Consider the following 19,488-nt stretch of genomic DNA (forward strand, 5'->3'; position numbering starts at 1 on the left):
AGATTGACACAGGATAAAGCAGGATGTAGGGTTGTTGTGCATAGGGTCGCTATGAGTCACAGGTGACTTGACAGGATGTTAACAACAATAGTTTACTAAATATTTTTGTCTTCAAAGTATTCAAAATAAATGATTTTTGCTCACTTTTGTTATTAGTTTCATTGAGTGGCATCAATGCTAGACAATTAATATGTTAGGATAGAAAATGTTTTAGAAATTAGATAATATTTTAATATGCATGTTTTGCATTTTGTATTCTTACTGTTTTATAGTAAATGTTATATTTCTGGTTTTACAATAAATGTGTTTTGAAATTTGAAAAAATATATTTTGTAAATGATTTGTAAATTTCCATAGATGTTTCATGGAACAATAACAAAAGAACTAACCATCCATGAAGAATGGAATCACTATAATGAATGGATGATAAAAGACCAAAAAGACTTTGTCTTTGTGAAGTTCAATGGCCTTCATTTGAAATCCATGGAACATTTACAGTCTTATATCTCTCTCAGAGTATGCATCTTCTCAAATAATTTTATTACAGATATACAACCACTTAAAAGTTGTTTAAAATTAATCAAACTTGATCTCCATGGAAATCAGGTCAGTCTCAATTATTTCAGATATTTACAAAGAAATAAAATGTTATATAATAGACACTTATGTTAAATTAAATATTCCTCACAGGAAATCTTATACCTAAAATGTAAAGCATAATTAAATAAATTTTTAAGTGTATGTGTATGTATACAAACTAAAATTTTAGTATATTTTACTCTTTTAGAAGCATTATGTACATTGTTTACATTTAATCACTTATATCTTATTGTAAAAAATAAAAAATAAGGAAATTTAGTCATTGCAAAGATTTTAATGAATAAAAAACTATGTATATTTGTGCCTTTAATATCCTAGTTTATTTGAAATTATTAGTATGTCAAATTTTATCCTATTTTTAATTTCAATAATTAGAAATTGTCTATTTACTTACTAATTGAAATTTACTATTGTATAAAATAGGACTTTTGGAAAACATTTAATAAATGTTAATTTTTCATGGAATTTATAAGAAAGTTATATTTAAATTTAAACTATATTATTAATGTACTTACATATGTATAAATTTAAACCATGTTTATTCCAGATAAAGAATCTGCCAGAAGCCAAATTTTGGATTGGACTGAAGAATCTAAAACTCCTATATCTCCATGACAATGGGTTTGCAAAGTTAAAGAATATATGCGTATTATCTGCTTGTTCTAACCTCATTGCCCTCACTATGTTTGATTGTCCTGTAAGCCTTAAGAAAGGATATAGGCATGTTCTTGTTAATAGTATATGGTCTCTTAAAGCTCTGGATCATCATGTGATTTCTGATGAAGAAATTATTCAGAACTGGCATCTACCTGAAAGATTCAAAACTTGTAATCATCGACTTTTCTTTAATTTCTGCCCTGCTTTGATAAAGGTAAAACTTTGTGGGGGTTTAATTTTAAATACATTTATAGATATATGATCTTAGTCTAAGTTTTTTGTATAAATCATGTAAAAGTATTAATGATATTTCTTTATATAAAATAACATTTAATCTAAGGGTATTAAATTGTCAGGAACTTACATGCATAATACATAGTATTGCATATTATTTCATATATATATATATATATATGTATATATTTGGAAAGAGGTATGGAGTCCACTTCCTAAACATCCTAAACAACATGCCTCTGGAAACTATAGACTTTGATAAATGATGTAGTGGCAAGAAGCTATGCTGCAATCCTGAAGAAACATTGTTTGAATCCACCAGCTGCTTTGCAGAAAAGAGTTCGACAATCTCTTCTCACACAATTAAAATGCCTTTGAAAACCCCTGGAGGGTCAGCTATGGGTCAGTTCCAACTCAATGCTAAACAACAGTGTATGTGCACACACACACAGTTTTTAGTAGAAAAGAAGTATAACTTATGCAAGTCATTGGTATTTGGATTATTTCATATGGAAATATTTTAACTTTTAAAGTACACTAAGGGACGAATTGAACTTTAAACGAGTATTGTTGTATACCATAGGGTTGAAACGGACTCACAGCTGACACTCCAGCAGGTTTTTATAAAGAGTTAATTGTGCCAAGGGAAATCTCCCATCCTTCTCCACAGAGCAGCTGGTGGATTCATACTGCTTGTCTTAGTGATTATATCACAGCTTCTTGCCTCTAGGTCACCAGTACAAATAAAAATATTCAGTTCCTAAAGAATCTGGTGGTGTATTGGAGTTCTTAAACCATAATTATACATTGACTTTTCAAATCTTGGAAAAAAGAAAATGTCTGGACAATAGATTGGAAGAGATCCATATTTGTTCCCATTCCCAAGAAGGATGATGAAACAGAATGTGGAAACTATTAGACAAGATCATTAATATTGCATGCAAGCAAAATGCTGATGAAGATCATTCAACTTTGGAAAGAACAGTACATAAATAGGGAACTATCAGAAGTTCAAGCAGAATTTAGAAAAGGTCATGGCACCTGGGATATCACTGCTGCTACATGAATCTTGTCTTAAAGTAAAGAATGTCTGTTTATCCTTTTTTGACAATGCAAAGATATATGATTGCATGAATCACAACAAGTTATGGCTAGCCTTGAGAAAAAATGGAAATCCAAGAGAACTTAAATATATTTTTGTGAAACCTATACATGGACCAGGAGGCTGTGGTGCAAACAAAACAAGTCAAAACTACACGGTTTAAAACTAAAGAGAGCGTGTCGGGATTGTAGTCTCACTCCATACTTATTCAGTCTGTATGGTGAGCAAATTAATCAAGAAGCTGTACTCTATGAAGAAGAATGGTTTATCAGGATTGGAGGGACACTGATGAATAACCTGTTTTATGCAAATGATACAACTTTCCTTGCTGAACGTGAGGAGGACTTGAAGCAGCTGTTGTAAGAAGAACAAAGAAGGATTTAATCTTCAATAAGGATTGCATCTTAATGTCAAGGAAACAATGATTCTTACCACTAGGCCAATAGACAACATCATGATAGATGGAGAAAAAAATTGAAACTGTCAACAACTTTATCTTACTTGAGTCCACAGTTGATACCCTTTGTACTAGTAGTCAGGAAATCAGGAAATATATTGTACTTGGAAAGTCTGAAGTTAGGGACCTCTATATTATTGGTGCAGGATAGAGCAGGGTTTAGGGCTGTTGTGCATAGGGTCGCTATGAGTCGCAAATGACTCGACGGCGCATAACAACAACAACAACAATATTATTACATGTATTATTAAATTATGCAGATTATTGAGAGTAATGATGTCAATTTTAGGACTAAGGTGCATCTGATTCAGGCCATGGTCTTTTTGATGACTTGCTTTGCATCTCTGAGCTGGACGTAAATGGGGATAACAGAAAAATAATTGATGCCTTTGAGCTGTGGTGTAGGAGAAGAGAATTGAACTTCCATGACCTGCCAAAAGAACAAACAAATATGTGTTGGAGAGGGTGCAGCCAGAGTGCTCTTTGGGAACAAAAAAGATGATGCTTTATTTTCCTCTCATAGTTTCGGCATGTTACTAGGAGGGACTGTTCATTGGAGAGGGATATGTTGCTTGGAAAGGTGGAGGGCCAGCTAAGGAAAGGAAGACCCTAGACCAGGTGGATTGGAATGGTGACTGCAGCAATGGGCTTTAATGTATCAGGAAGTAAGATGATGGCACAGGAGAGAATAGGGTTCAGATCTGTTGTTCATATAGGGTTGCAGTGGGTTATACTCAACTTGACAGCATGTAAAAACCACCACCACCAGAAGGTTATGGAATAGTTAAATGAATAAATAGATACATAAGAAATATTATTCTATGACAAAGTTGTATCTTAAAGTGAGAGTGAAATATGTGTGTGTGTGTGTGTGTGTGTGTTATTGTGTACCATCAAGTTGGAGCCAACCCATAATTGAGCTTGTATTAAATTTTCAGAGGCAGTTAATTGTACAGGGGGAGATTGCCCAACTTTCTCCTGTGGAGCAGCTCAGCTGGTGGAATTGAACTGTGTACCTTTGGGTTAGCAGCACAATTCCTTACTAAGTCACCAAAGTTCATCTATTTGTATGCCTAGCTATGTAATTTATAAACACATATAAGGACAAATAGAAAATATTTTTTGACCAGTGATCACATCTGTAACAGTATATAGTGAATAGCAGATTATACACGAGAAAATTGAAGAGTGGGAAGTTGGAAGACATCTGTATTATTAAAACTTAAGCTAATTATTTTACCTACATATGTGCGTACAGAGTCATTCTACCAAAAAGAATTGGCTGAAACAGAAGAATTTCAAGAAACAATATTTGATCAAGAGGCAATGGTGGTGAAGGAGGAAGTTCAGGCTTCTCTGAAGGACTTAGCAAAAAAATAAAACCCCAGTAGTTTATGGAATACAAGTTGACATATTTGAGCAAACATACGCTGCCCTGGATGTGCTCAACAAGTTGTACCAAGAAATCTGGAGGACTTGGCTAACTGACTGGAAGAGGTCCATATTTATCTCCATTCCAAAAAAAAGATGACCTGACAGTGTGGAAATTATTAAACTATATCACTAATATCAAACACTAGCAAAATCCTGGTGAAGATTATCAGACATGACTGGAAAAGTATATTGACAGAGAACTGCCAGGAATACAAACTGGGTTTAGAAGAGGTCTTGGCACTAGAGACATTATTGCCAATGTCAGATGGACCTTGGCAGAAAGCAAAGAGTACCAGAAGAATGTCTGTATTTCATTTACTGTGCAAAGGCATTTGAGTGTGTGGATCACAAGAAATTGTAGCTTACCTTGAGGAAAATGGAAATCCCAGAACACTTGATCATGCTTATGTGAAACCTATACTTAACAAGGAAGTAATCCTCAGAACAGAGCAAGAAAACACTGCATAGTTCAAAATCAGAAAAGGAGTGTGTCAGGGATGCATCCTGTCCCCATACCTTTTTAATCTGTATGCAGAACAAATCATTCAGGAAGCAGGGCTTTATGAGGAGGAGTGTGGGGTCAAGATTGGAGGAAGACTGATCGACAACCTATTATATGCAGATGACCCAACCTTGCTTGCTGAAACTGAAGAAAACCTGAAGAGTTTGCTGCAGAAAGTCATGGACTGTACTTCAATATGGATTGAAGCTCAACAAGACAAAGATTCTTACTGCTGGCCCAATTGACAGTGCAGTGATAGATGGAGAAGAGACTGAGGATGTTAGCAATTACAGCTTGTTCGGCTCCACAATCAACACCAGCAGTCAGGGAAATCAAACGTCTAATTGTATTGGGAAAACTTTAAGGGACCTCTCCAGAGTGCTGAAAAGAGATGATGTCAGTCTAGAGACAAAGGTGCACCTAATCCAGGCCATGGTCTTCTCAATTACTTGTCATGTTTCAGAGAGTTGGATAATGACTAAGGATGACAGAAGAAAATAAAATGCCTTCGAGTTGTGGTACTGGAGAAGAGTCTTGAACATACCATGGACTGCCAAGAAAACAAATAGGTCTGTTTTGGAGAGGGTGAAACCAAGTCTCTCCTCGGAGGCTAGGATTTTGAAGCTTCATCTCACATACTTTGGACAAGTGACCAGGAAAGATTATTCATTGTTGAAGGAAATCATGTTTGGAAGGGTGGAGTTACAGTGCAGGAGAGGAAGATCCCGGATGAGATGGATTGATACAGTAACTGGGGCAATGGGAGTTGGTGTGTCGGAATTAGCTCAGGACAGGGAAAAGTTCAGTGCTGCTGTATAGAGGGTCACTATACATTGCAGGTGACTCAACAGCACACACAAACAACAACAATGTTCTTAATAAACAGAATTTTACATTTTTTGTGTTTTTCAACAGCTAGTACTTTACTTTCCCCTTGTTTATTAAATAAATCTTTATTTCTCATAAAAACGTTTTAAAATATTTTTATTTAAGTTTATGAAGGTGTTAGTGATTTAATTTATGAAAATGTTAATTATTTTATACAGTAGGTGATAATAACAAAAGAAAAATATACTTAGGGAAAGAAGGAAAAGAAGAAAAGGAGGTAATAATAATGTCTGAATGCTTTATTCTAGGTTTTAAAATAAGTATTTTAGGTTTTGGAAGCAGGAGTGGCATCTACTTGCTAAACAGCATGCCTCTGGAAACCATATTAACATTAATAAATGATGATAGTTATAGAAACATTCCAGGCCTTTGTTCTTAGGGTCGCTATGAGTTGTGCTCGATGGTAATAAACAACAACATGCGTACGATAATGTAATTAAATGTTGGAATATACATAATCCTTTTTAAAGACCATAAAAATAACTGACACTCATTTAAGGAAATAGTAGACTAAGAAAGTAGTAGATATTCAGAAGAAACTAAGATTTCTAAGGAATTTAAACTTCTTTCTGGATATAATCAAGATCTCCTGTATTTATGTAGAAAAAAACTAGAAATTATTTTGTCATAATAGGCATGTTCTGTATATTACTATTTTGTTTAATTGACCTTAGTCTGGTGTTTAAATAAAATATTGAAGGGGACTGGCATTTATGACCAATAACAACAGGGACACAAATTACTGTAGGTAAGAAATGATGTTATTAGCGTTCATAGATACAAATAGCAATGGCAGTGAAGGCAGAAGACTGCATAATGAACTATATATGATAAAAAATAAAAGTTGTAGGTACTTTCTTTTATTCACTCATTTATTCACTTACTATATGTTCAGTATCTCATGGTTGTTATTGTTGTTGTGTACCATCAAGTCACCTGCTATTCATTGCGATTCTATGTCCATTTGCTCTGTAACCTGCCCTATCCTAAGCAAATCTCATCATCTCTGACAGACCCAATCCCATTTCTCTCATCACATCAGTTCATCTCATTCTTGGTTTTCCTCTCCTTCCCTGTCCTTTCAGCCTTGCAATCATGATGTCCTTCTCCGAGGACTGGTCCCTTGTGGCCATGTGCCCAAAGTATGTGAGATGGAGCCTCAAAATCCTTGTTTCCGGGGAGCAGCCTGGTGTCACCCTTTCTAGGACAGACCTATGTGTTCTCCTGGCAATAATAGAAACTTAATATATATTGAATACATAATACTTACATAATTACATATTTACATATATTGATTAATATATATTGAGTACATAATAGGTTTCACATACTTTGGGCATGTTGCTAGAGGAGGTTAGTCCCTAAAGAGGAACATCAAGCTTGGAAAAGTGAAAGTGACACTCTTGGACAGTGAAAGAGAGGAAGACTTTCAACCAGGTGGGTTGACATAGTGACTGCAGCAGTGAGTTGGAGTGTGTCAGTGATTGTGAGGATGGCCCTGGCTAGGACAGTGCTCAGGTTGTTTGTTCATTGGGTCACTATGAGTTATACTGGACTGGATAGCATAAAACAACAACAGCAATAGTTTGAGAAGGGAAGTCAGGTGGCTTAGTGATAAGGACTTGTGCTGCCAACCCAAAGGCATGTAATTTGAATCCATGGGGGAAAGGACATTCTCCTCCTGTCCAATTTACTGCCTTTGAAGACCCGCTTGGACGCACAAGTATGAATTGATTCTGACTTGCCTCTGAAAACCCTCCGGAGGCTCAGCAATGAATTAGTTCTGCCTTGATGAACATAATAACAAATAGCTGAGAGAGCAGCTCTGCTAATATAGTGATTAGGGAGCCAAGTGGTTCAAATCCATCAGCTTTTCCATGAAAGAAAGATTGATATTTTCTTACATGTGATATACAGCCAGTGAAAATCCATTAGAGGATCAGCTATGAGCTATGAGCTTGGTGGTATATAACTACAGGAGGCCAGAATGATTACTCTGGACTTGAGGATGAAATGTTTACATGATGCTGACAAAATGTTTACCCTTATGAAGTACTGTAGAAAGAGGTACATAAACAGAAAAAGCAATATAAAAAACAACAACAACAAAACCCCCCAAAAGCCCCACAACAACCCCTAAACCAAAACCAAAACACCAAGCCATGTAATTTCATAGATTATTAGTTGCTATAGCAGGACAAAGTTTTGGGGGGAAATTTGAACTATTTTAGTAAAAACTATTATTTTTAAGAAAAGACACTGTATTTATCATGTCTTTTAACAGAGATATTACTGTTATTTCATAAAAATAATGGAGCTTAGTTAGATTTTCAAGAATTTATATCTGACAGCCATGCTGTGAAGCTGGAATTACAACTACTTTCTTGATGTTAAAGTCCTGCAATCAATATTGCATCTCATTTAAAAAGCCAAATTTTAACAAGAACATTTAAATATTGAATGTAGAAGAAGAATATATGAAGATATCTCTTAAAATTCTGTATTTTAGTAAGAGAAAAATAAGAGATTTTCCCAATAATATTAGGTGTATCAACTCATAGTAGCTCTGCTTACAACAAAACTAAACCCAGTACCATCCTTAAAATCTCTGCGGTTCTTAAACCCATGATTGTAGCACTGTGTCAATCCATTTCCGAGTCTTCCTCTCTCTCACTGCATCTCTACTTTTAAATTATTCCTGTTCCTAGGGACTGGACCATATTTGAAAACATACTGGAAGTATTTGAGACAAAGTATTACTATCTTTGATTTTAAGAGCATTCTTTCTTCACTTCTCCCATATAACATTTATTAATTCTTTTGGCAGTGCATATTAATGTTGTTATGTGCGGTCAAGTCACCTGAGTCTCATAATGACCCTACGTACACTAGTTGTGAACTCTTTTCTATCCTGAGCTCCAACTGTCTCCAATAACTTGCCTCTATTATCCCAGTCACTATGTCAATCCATTTTATCCAAGGTTTTCCTGTCCTGCATTGTCCCTCCCCTTCCAAGCATGATGTCTTTCACAAAGGGCTGTTTACTCCTGGAAACATGCTCAGTGTATGTGAGACAGAGCATCAAAATCTTTGCCTCCAGAAAGCAACCTAGTTTCATCCTCTCTGGGATAGATCTGTTCGTTCTCTTGCAGTCCATGGTATGTTCAATATTCTTCTCCAGTGCTATAACTCAAAGGCATCAGTTCTTCTGTCATGCTTGTTCCTCATCCAGCTCTCTGATGTATAGCAAGTAATTGCAAAGAATATAGCCAGTATCAAGCACACCTTAGTCTCCAGCACTGCAGTACTCTGGAGAGGTCCCTGAGAGCACAGTTCCTTAATCCAATTCATCTTTTGATTTCTTGGCTGCTGATTCAAAAAGTGTTAATCGTTGACCCAAACAAGTTGACACTGTTAATAGTTTCAATCTCTTCTCCCTTTATCATGGTACTGCCAATTGGCCCAGTGGTGAGAGTCTTTGTTTTCTTGATGTTGAACTTCAATCCATATTGAAGACTGAAGTCCTCTACTTTCTGCAGCAGATGGTTCAGGTCCTCCTCAGTTTCAGTGAGCAAGATTATGTCATCTGCATAACGCAAGTTGTCTTACTCCAATTCTGATGCCACATTCCCCCTCATAAAGACCAGCCTCCTGAATGATCTATTCCACATATCAGACCAGAAGAGGTCTGGAGCCAGAAAGCATCCTTGCCACACTCCTTTCCTGATTTTGAACCATATAGTGTTTCCTTGCTCTGTTCTGATGACTGCCTCCTGGTTCAAGTATATGTTTAGCTTGAGCACAATCAGGTATTCTGGGATTCACATTATTCTTGAGGTTAGCCACAATTTATTGTGATCCACACAGTCAAATGTTTTTGTATAGTCAATAAAACAAATAGAAATTCCTCTGGTACTCTCTATTTTCAGCCAAGATCCATCTAATTTTGGCAATGATGTACCTAGTATCATAGCCTCTTAGAAACCTAGCCTATTTTTCTGTAGATGTACTGTTCCAGTTATTTTGGGACAATCTTCACCAAGATTTTGCTTACATGTGATATTAGTGATACTGTTCAATAATTTCCACACTCTGTCAGATCATCCTTTCATGTAATGAGGATAAATATGGATCTCTTCTGGTCAACTGGCCATATAGCTTTCCTCCAGATTTCTCAGCACAACCTGTTGAGCACGTCCAGGGCAGGATCTGCTTATGTATTATGTCAATTGCCATTCCATGAATTCCTGGCTCTTCCCCCTCCACTCCCGTTCTTTCAGAGCAGCCTGAACTTCCTCCTTCATCACCATTGCCTCTTGATCATATGCTGTTTCATGAAATTCTTCTGTGTCAGCCAATTCTTTTTGGTATAGTGACTCTGTCCTTTTTCCATTTTCTTTTGATATTTCCCAGATAATTCAATATTCCACCCATAGCATCTTTAAGAATTGCAACTAAAGGCTTGAACTTTTTAGTCAGTTCTTTCATCTTAAGAAAGGCTGATCAGGTGCGTCCCTTTTGATTTTCTGACATATTTGACTTCCCCCCCCTTCCTGAGCTGCCTTTTGAAATCTTCTGTTCAGCTCCTTAACTACTTGATTTCTTCCCTTTGTTTCTGTTTCTTGGTGCTCTCGTGCAATATTCAGAATATCTTTTGACATCCATATGGGTCTTCCTTCTCTGTATTTGTAATGACCTTTTGCATTCATCATGGGTGATATTCTTCATATCCTTCCACAGTTCATCTGGTCTTCAATAATTATTGTCCAAGGCCTCAAAAATAATTTTTGTAATAGTTTTAAAATTCAAGTGGGATAGACACAAAATTTTCGTTCTTGTATATTTTATGTCATTTTCTTTAGCTTCAGTTTGAACTTGCATATGAGCAGTTGATGTTCTGTTCCATAATCAGCACCTGGCCTTGTTTTTTCACAGCCAATATTGAGCTTCTCCAGTGAATTTTTCCACAGATGTAGTCAATCTGATTTTTGTATAGATCCTCAGGTGAAGTCCATGTGTATAGCCATTGTTTGTATGTATTATAAAAGGTATTTACAAAGAATAAATCATTGATGGTACAAAATTCTGTCATTCTATCATTCTATCTCCAGTTCATTTCTGTTACCAAGATGATGTTTTTAAGCTACTGATCCTTTCTTGTTTCCAAATATTTCAAGCTGGTCACTGGATTTATTAATGAGTCTTGGTTGCATGTTTAATCAATATCAATCTATAAAAGTTGGTAGAAATCTTTTATTTCCTCCTCTTTGGCTCTGGTTATTGGTGTGTATATTTGAATGATAGAACATATCTTCATTGTATACGTATGGAAATTATCCTGTTACTTATAACGTTATATTTCAGGATGGATCTAGAAATCCTCTTCTTGACTATAAATGCAACTCCGTTTTCCTTCACCTTTTCATTTTCATTTCCAGTTTAGTAGGTCGTATGATTATCTGATTCAAAATGTCCCAAGCCAATCCATCTCATTTCAGCAATGCTCACCGGTAAGCCAGCATTTATGTGTTTCATTTATTCCTGAACAATGTCCATTTTTCCTACTTTCATACTTCTTACATTCCATGTTCCAGTCACTAGTGTCTGTTTGAAACGATTCCTCTTCCTTTGTGTTTCCCAATAGGAGGGCTCAGCCTCCAGTTCCATTTCTGTTAGTCTAACAGATTCAATGTTGCCTCCCTTCTTTGTCCCAGGTGTCATGGCCAGTCCCTTATACTTGACTGCAGAAGCATACTGCTCTGGTCCTTCCCCTTATCCCACCAGCACCTTCCTACCCGCTGCCCCCAGCTAACTCAATATGATGTCTCTGGTCTGTGGTCACTTCTATCTTCTCATTGTCACTAAACTCTCAAGTGATGCTGGCATGCTGGGCACACCTTTGGGTGGCTGGACAGATCCTCAGGGCTGATGGGAAGGGTTCCCTGGGGAGCAGGGGGCCTGGCCCGGGAGATGGGGACCTACGGGGATAAGGGGTTTGGGGCAGTAGGGAGCAGTGAGGGGCCAAGGATAGGCAGGAGCTTGGGTCATTGGCAGTGCATAATATCTTCAGTATTCTTAGTCTACATTACAATTCAAATATTCCAATTTTAAAGTTGTCCTTATCTGTTGTCCAATTGTGACATCTATCTGGAGGAATGGAAAATAGTATGTCTTAGGTCAAGTACACCTTATTTTTTAGAGTGGCATACTTACTCTTTAGCATCCATTGGCAGCAGATAATTCTGCATTCAATACAGCATTTTATTATCTTAATTGCTGCTCTAGTGGGTGTTGATTATGGATACAAGTGAAATTAAATCCTTGAGAATGTCTCTCTCTTCAAAGTTTGTTATAGTGGTATCTTTGAGCTTGAGTGTGTCAGAGATTGTGAGGAAAGGATAATGTTCAGATTTATTGTTCATAGGGTTGCTGTGAGTCTTACATTTGATAGCACTTAACAATAATAGAGCAGGGAAACATGGCATGGTTTAAAATGAAGAAGGGAGCGCATCAGGATTGTATTCTTTCTCCATACCTATTCTCTCTGAATGATGATCAAAGGATTTGAGAAGCTGCACCCTAGGAAGAGAAATATGGTATCAGGATCAGAGGGAGACTCATCAATAACCTGCATTATGCAGATGATGCAACCTTGCTTGCTGAAAGCAAGGAGGAGTTGAAGCACTTGTTGCAGAAGAGGAAAGAATGCAGCTTCAATATGAATTGCACCTCAATGTCAAGAAAACAAAGATTCTAACCACTGGACTGATAGGCAATATCATGATGGATGGAGAAGAGATTGAAACTGTCAACAACTTCTTACTTGGATCCACAGATAATACCATTCATACCAGCATTCAGGAAATCAGCAGACACATTGCACTGGGAAAGTCTGCAGTTAGGGACCTCTCCAAATTATTGAGAGAAATGATGTCAGTTTGAGGACTACTATGAATCTGATTCAGACCATGGTCTTTCAGAACACTTGCTATGCCTCTGAGAGCTAGACAATGAATAGGATGAGAAAAGAAAAGTTGATTCCTTTAAACTGTGGTGTTGGGGAAAAGCACTGAACATCCCATGGACTGCCAAAAGAACAAACCGATTTGTCTTAGGGTTCACCTTGATTGTTCTTTGGAAGCAAGAATGATGAGGCTTCGCTTCACATTCTTTGGACATGTTGCTAGAAAGGGTTGTTCCTTGGAGAGGGACATGATGCTTGGAAGGGTGGAGAGTTGGCGAAGAACAGTAAGATCCTTGACCAGGTGTATTGACACAGTTACTGCCACAATGAGCTGTAGAATATTGGGAAGTATGAGAATGGTGCAGGATATAACAGGATTCAGATCTGTTATTCATAGGATCACTATGAGTCATACTAGATTTGATGGCACCTAACAACAACAATAGTGATCAAATTTTGAGGATTTTTTTCTTTAAATTGAAGCATAATCTATACTGAAGAATATACTCTTTGATCTTATTTGAGTAAAGATTTTATGTCTTCACTTTCCCAAGCATTTTGTATCATCTGTATATTGTAGGTTGTTTATGAATCTTCATGCAGTCTCGGTGCCATGTTTTTTTCTGAGTTCCTACTTCATGCTGTATTTGCTAAGTAAATGTATAGAATACTGTTGTTGTTATGTATACTTAAGTCAAAACTAACTCAGAGCTGACCTGCCAGTGGATTTTCAGAGGCAGTAAATAGCATGAGAAGAGACTCCCCATTTTTCTCCTGGGGAACAGCTGGTATATTCAAACTGTTTCTTTTGAGTTATCAACATAACTCGTTATCAAAGGAGTAGCCCAGAACTCATATGTGTGTGTGTGTGTGTGTGTGTGTGTGTGTGTGAAATAGGTAGAAAATAGGTATAATTAAAATATGTTGTTAATGTTAAAGAATACAACCCTGAAATTCACCCATTCTTGAGTTTAAACCCTAAAGTATGTCCTTGCTCTGTTAAACAACTTACTCATGGCTTGTTTAAAGGTTTTCATGAGAACAATTATGTGTTCTGGAATTACAATTCTTTTCAGTGTTATCCATAGTTTACTATTAGTCACACAGTCAAGTGCTTTTGTGTAGTCAAGAAAGCACAAGTGAACATATTTTTGGTATCCTGTCCTTTCAGCCACGTTTCATCTAACGTTGGCCAAACATATATTGTTCCAACTCATTTGGGAATCTAGTTTAAATTTCTTGAAATTCTCTTTCAGTTTGCTGTTCCATCTGCTTTTGTAAGAATATTCCAAAAGATTTTCCTTGCTTGTGGTGATCATAATGATGTTATTGTTGGTGTTGTTGTTATGTGCCATCGAGTCGTTTGCGACTCATAGCGACCCTATGTACAACAGCCCTAAACCCTGCTCTATGCTGTGCCAATCTCATTGCCTCTGACACACCCATCCCGATTACCCTAGTCACGGAATCAATCCACCTCATAGGTCTTCCCCTCCTGCGCTGTCCCTCTACTCTACCCAGCATGATGTCCCTCTCTAAAGACCAACATGTCCAAAGTATGTCAGACGAAGCCCCAGAATCCTTGCCTCCAAGGAGCAGCCTGGTTTAACCCTCTCTAGGATGAATCTGTTTTTTTTCTTGGCAGTCCACGGTACATTCAATACTCTTCTCCAGCACCACAGCTCAAAGGCGTCAATTCTCCTTCTGTCCTCCCTAGTCATTGTCCAACTCGCTGATGCATAATAAGTGATTGCAAAAACCATGGCCTGTGTCAGGTGGACCTTAGTCTCCAGAGAGACACCGTTGCTCTTGAGTACTTTGGAGAGGTCCCTAACCGCAGACTTTCCCATCACAATACGTTTTTTTTGATTTCCTGGATACTGATGACGAGAGTGTTGACCGTGGAGCCGAGCAAACTGAAGCTGTGAACAATCTCAATCTCTTCGCCATCCATCCTGATGCTACCGATTGGTCCATTGGTAAGAATTTTTGTCTTCTTGACATTGAGCCGCAGTCCATATTGAAGGCTGCAGTCCTGACCCTCTGCAGTAAATGTATGAGGTCCTCCTCAGTTTCAGCGAGCAAGGTTGTGTCATCTGCATAACGCAGACTGTTTTTTTGTTTTGTTTTGTTTTGTTTTGTTTTTTTTGCAGACTGTTGATAGATCATCCACCAATCCTAACGCCACGCCTCTCCTCATAGAGCCCCGCCTCTCGGATAATCTGCTCTGCATACAGGTTGAAAAGGTATGGAGACAGGACACATCCCTGACGTACACCCTTCCCAATTTTGAACCATGCAGTGTTGCCCTGCTCTGTTCTGACTACTGCCTCTTGGTCTAAGAACATTTTTTAATTTTTTTATAATCCCATCATAATGGTACTATTCAATAATTCTTCATTCTCTTGGATGATAATTTTTTAAATGAGTACAGATGTTTTCCAGTCACTTGGCCAGATTAGTCTTCCATCTTTCTTAATATAATTAATTGATCATGTCCAGAACTGGAACACCTCAGTTAGTATTTCTTCAATTCCTGGAGATTTATTTTTTGCTAATTTGTTCACTGCTGCATGAATGTCTTTATAATTACCTTTTGTTCTTGATCATAATAGTTCCTTAAATAATTTGATGTTGGCCAATTCTTCTTGGTATAGTGACTTTGTGACATGATGGTGGTTGTAAAGTACCATCAAATTGACTATGACTCATAGCAACTCTGAGATAAGTGAGTCTAAACTTTGCCCTGTACTGAGCCAATCTAACTATCTCGTACACACCTAACCCCATTGTTACAGTCACTGTGTCAATATATTTCACCCAGGATCATCTTCTCCTGCACTAGCCCTTTACCATCCAAGCATGATATGCTTCTTCAGATATTGGTCCCACAGTTAGGAAATACAGGCTTGGTGACAGAAATGAGATTGGGGATAGAGTGACAGAATTTTGTACAATCAGTGTACATGCAAATACCTATTATAAGAAACACAAATGGTGACTATATAGGAATGAGATTGATTGCATTTGTGGAAAGACTCAGAAAAGCTCAGTATCAACTGAGAAAATCAGGCCAGATGCTGATTGTGGAACAGACCATCAGCTACTCATGCAAGTTAAAATTGAAGTTAAAGAAAACTCAAACAGATCCCCAAGAACAAACATATGACCTTGAGTGTATCCCATCTGAATTTAGAAAATCATCTCAAGAACAGGGTTGAGGCCTTGAGCACTAATGAACGAAGAATACCAGATGAACTGTGGGAGGATATCAAGAATATCATTCATGAAGAAAACAAAAGATCATTGCAAAGTCAGAGAAGGAAGAGAAAGCCAAGATGGATGTCAGAAGAGATTATGAACATTGCACTAGAATGCAGAAAAGCCACAACCAAGAGAAGAAATAAGGACATTAAAAGAGTTGAAAAGGAAATTTCAAAGGACAACTCATGAAGACAATGTAAGATAGTCATTTGTTTAAGGTAATATTTGAAGTAAGACTCAGTCAGGAAAATACAGGGATCATAAAAGAACTGAAAGCTGAGACGAGAGCATTAAAGCACAGCCTCATTTAGTAGGCAGGATGCACAGTGATCAAGGAGAACAGAATGAGTATCATCCCTGACTATTATTATCTATGTTAAAGAAAATGAATGATGTTTTTAAATTGTCAAGGAAGATTGAAATGAATTTAGGAAGAATTTTTCGTGATAAAGAGGTTAAGAGGGTAAGCAACAAATGGAGATATTTATTTACTTAGTGAAATTTGAAATACCTTTTTCAGAGCTTTCCATTGCACTTATTATTAATGAGTTAAAGGTATATTAAGCAAACAGAAAATATCAATGAACACTACACTATTTTAAAAGTGAGATATTCACACACACAAACATATACAGGGATTTAAGAAAAAAATAAAGATGGACTAGATAATGGAAATTAAAGAAACATGTTTAATTTAAAGGAAATTAGTAGTGCTATTAAAACTTGGGCTCTATAACATAGAAAAATATCATGAAGGAACTTTTAAAAAAATGATGTGAAATGGTATTTGGGCCTTAAAGGAGCAGATTTCCTGAGCAAAGATTCAGTCCATTGACCATAAATAGTTGTGCTGCCATCGCAGCTCCAAGTGTTAGAGAGTAGGACCACATTGTATGCTTTTCTTCCCCTTAATAGTTCTTAAATATTTTTTTTAATATTTTAGTAAAAGTTTACAGAGATCATTGATACTACATTCAGTCATTTGCACATGTTTTATTACTTCAATTACAATTTCCACATCACTCTTTGTGCCGTATCTTTATGGTTTTTACTTACATCCATTTTTCCATCCTCTCCTCTGATTTGTATCCTTGGAGAAATGCTACTCTTGTGATCTGGAGTGGTTAATTGTTCTAAGGGATAAGTACTTCCTTCTAAGGTATTATTTCTCACCATTTGGAGCTTTCTATTATTTGGTTTCAAGTTGTTCCAAGGAAGTGAATTCAATTCCACGTTCAAAAGTGGCTAAAGGTCTTAATCTCTGGGACTCCACGTATCTCTGTTACTTGGTCTGAGTATTATTTAACTTTTGAGTAATTTTTCCCTCGCAAATATCTCCTACTTTATCCAAGACCCCCTTTCAGACAAATTATCATTGTAGCCAGATACCATCTAGTTATTCTGGTCTCAGAATTGTGGAAACTGAGGTCTATGGGTGCTTTGGACTAATTGTTTCCATACTTCTTTCTTTCATCTTCTTTGCTTTATTCAAGGAGAAGAGACCAATGGCTGTACCCTAGATGATTGCCTGTAAGATATTGGGTCCCTAGTCACTACTCAACAATAAAGTATAGCATGTTGTCCTAGTGGACAATGTTATTTCAATTGACTTTCATGTCACCAAAGACCTTAGGATGAATGGCTCATAATTAGGTCATGAGGATGTTTATTTATAGTTACATTTATTTAATATTACTTCCAATGTTTCTCCTATACACATAGAATTATTTGCAGCACATATTATTTTCAACTCATGTTGAAATAGGATCTGCCAAACCTTTGCATAATCATAAGTATAGTCTCTTTCACTTGCCCAATGTGAGCATCTTTTCTCTCTCCCTGTATACCAAATTGCAAGTTACTGGTAATTAAAGAAATTTATGTTTAGTTACACATAGGGACCTCTCCAAAGTACTGAAGAGCAATGGTGTCTCTCTGGAGACTAAGGTGCATCTGATACAGGCCATGGTCTTTGCAATCACTTGTTATGCATCAGAGAATTGGACAATGACCAAGGAGGATAGAAGAAGAATTGATGCCTTTGAGCTGTGGTGCTGGAGAAGAGTATTGAGAATACCATGGACTGCTAGGAAAACAAACAGATTTGTCCCGGAAAGGGTTAAACCAGGTGGCTCCTTGGAGGCAAGGATTCTGACGCTCCATCTAACATACTTTGGACATGTTGTGAGGAGAGACCGGTCCTTAGAGAGGGGCATCATGCTTGGGAGGGTGGTGGGACGGCGCAGGAGAGGAAGGCCCTCTATGAGGTGGATTGATTCAGTGACTGGGATAATTGGGAAGTGAGTGTCGGAGACAGTGCGATTGGCACAGGACAGAGCGGAGTTTAGGGCTGTTGTACATAGGGTCACTATGAGTCGCAAGCAACTCGATGGCACATAACAACAACAACATGTTTAGTTAAAAGAACTTTAATAATGATACTAAAACTTGGGCCCTAAAACATAGGGAAAATTGATGTAAAATTGTATGTAGGCCTTAAAAGCAAAAGTGGACATTTTCTGAGGGGAGATTCAGTCCACTGTCTATAACTAGGTGCCCTGCCTTTGCAGCTTCATGTGTTAATAGAGTAGATTTGTTGTCTATGACTCTTGCATAACCGTCTGGCTTCCTTTTCTTTAGTGATACTATGTTGTCAATTCTTATTTACTCAATATTTTTCTTCACCCAACTTACTGCATATTGGTTAATTTTCCTCCCCATCATCATTCTTTCCTTGGGGATATTTCATCAAAGAAATTTTATTCTGTACACTTTTTGCTAGCTTTTTTATTGTAGTGGATTTATATAATTTTTGTGATTTTATATCTTGACTTATTTCACTCAACGTAACTTCAATTTTCATCTGTTAAGCAGTGTTTACTATTTCTTCATTATTCTTTTAACATGATATGCTGTTGTTTTTACTGTTGTTATGTGCTGTCCAGTCACTTGCGACTCATAGCGACCCTATGTACAACAGCCCTAAACTCTGCTCTGTCCTGTGCCAACCGCACTGTCTCCAACACTCGCATCCCGATTATCCCAGTCACTGAATCAATTCACTTCATAGAGGGTCTTCCCCTCTTGCGCCATACCCCATACCTCCATCCTCCCAATCATGGTGTCGCTCTTCAAGGACCAGCCTCTCCCTACAACATGTGCAAAGTATGTCAGATGAAGCCCTAGAATCCTTGCATCCAAGGAGCCACCCGGTTTAACCCTCTCCAGGCTAAATCTGTTTGTTTTCCTAGCAGTCCATGGTACCCTCAGTACTCTTCTACAGCACCACAATTCAAAGGCATCAATTCTCCTTCTATCCTCCCTAGTCATTGTCCAACTCTCTGATGCATAACAAGTGATTGCAAAGACCATGGCCTGTATCAGAT

General features: G+C 37.3%; 1 protein-coding gene across 1 annotated transcript in view; it reads left to right on the plus strand.

Annotated features, from left to right (window-relative positions):
- The first annotated feature begins 357 nt into the window (after positions 1-357).
- The window catches only part of LRRIQ3 (leucine-rich repeats and IQ motif containing 3), a 156,120-nt gene continuing 136,989 nt past the window's right edge, over positions 358-19,488 (plus strand). Inside the window, 2 exon segments of the mRNA XM_006902370.1 lie at positions 358-606; positions 1,148-1,471. Of these exon segments, the coding sequence (XP_006902432.1) occupies positions 358-606; positions 1,148-1,471 (573 nt within the window).

Source organism: Elephantulus edwardii, unplaced genomic scaffold, assembly GCF_000299155.1.
Source record: "Elephantulus edwardii isolate Elephantulus edwardi_28Jun2011 unplaced genomic scaffold, EleEdw1.0 scaffold00398, whole genome shotgun sequence".
NCBI classification, from domain to species: domain Eukaryota; kingdom Metazoa; phylum Chordata; class Mammalia; order Macroscelidea; family Macroscelididae; genus Elephantulus; species Elephantulus edwardii.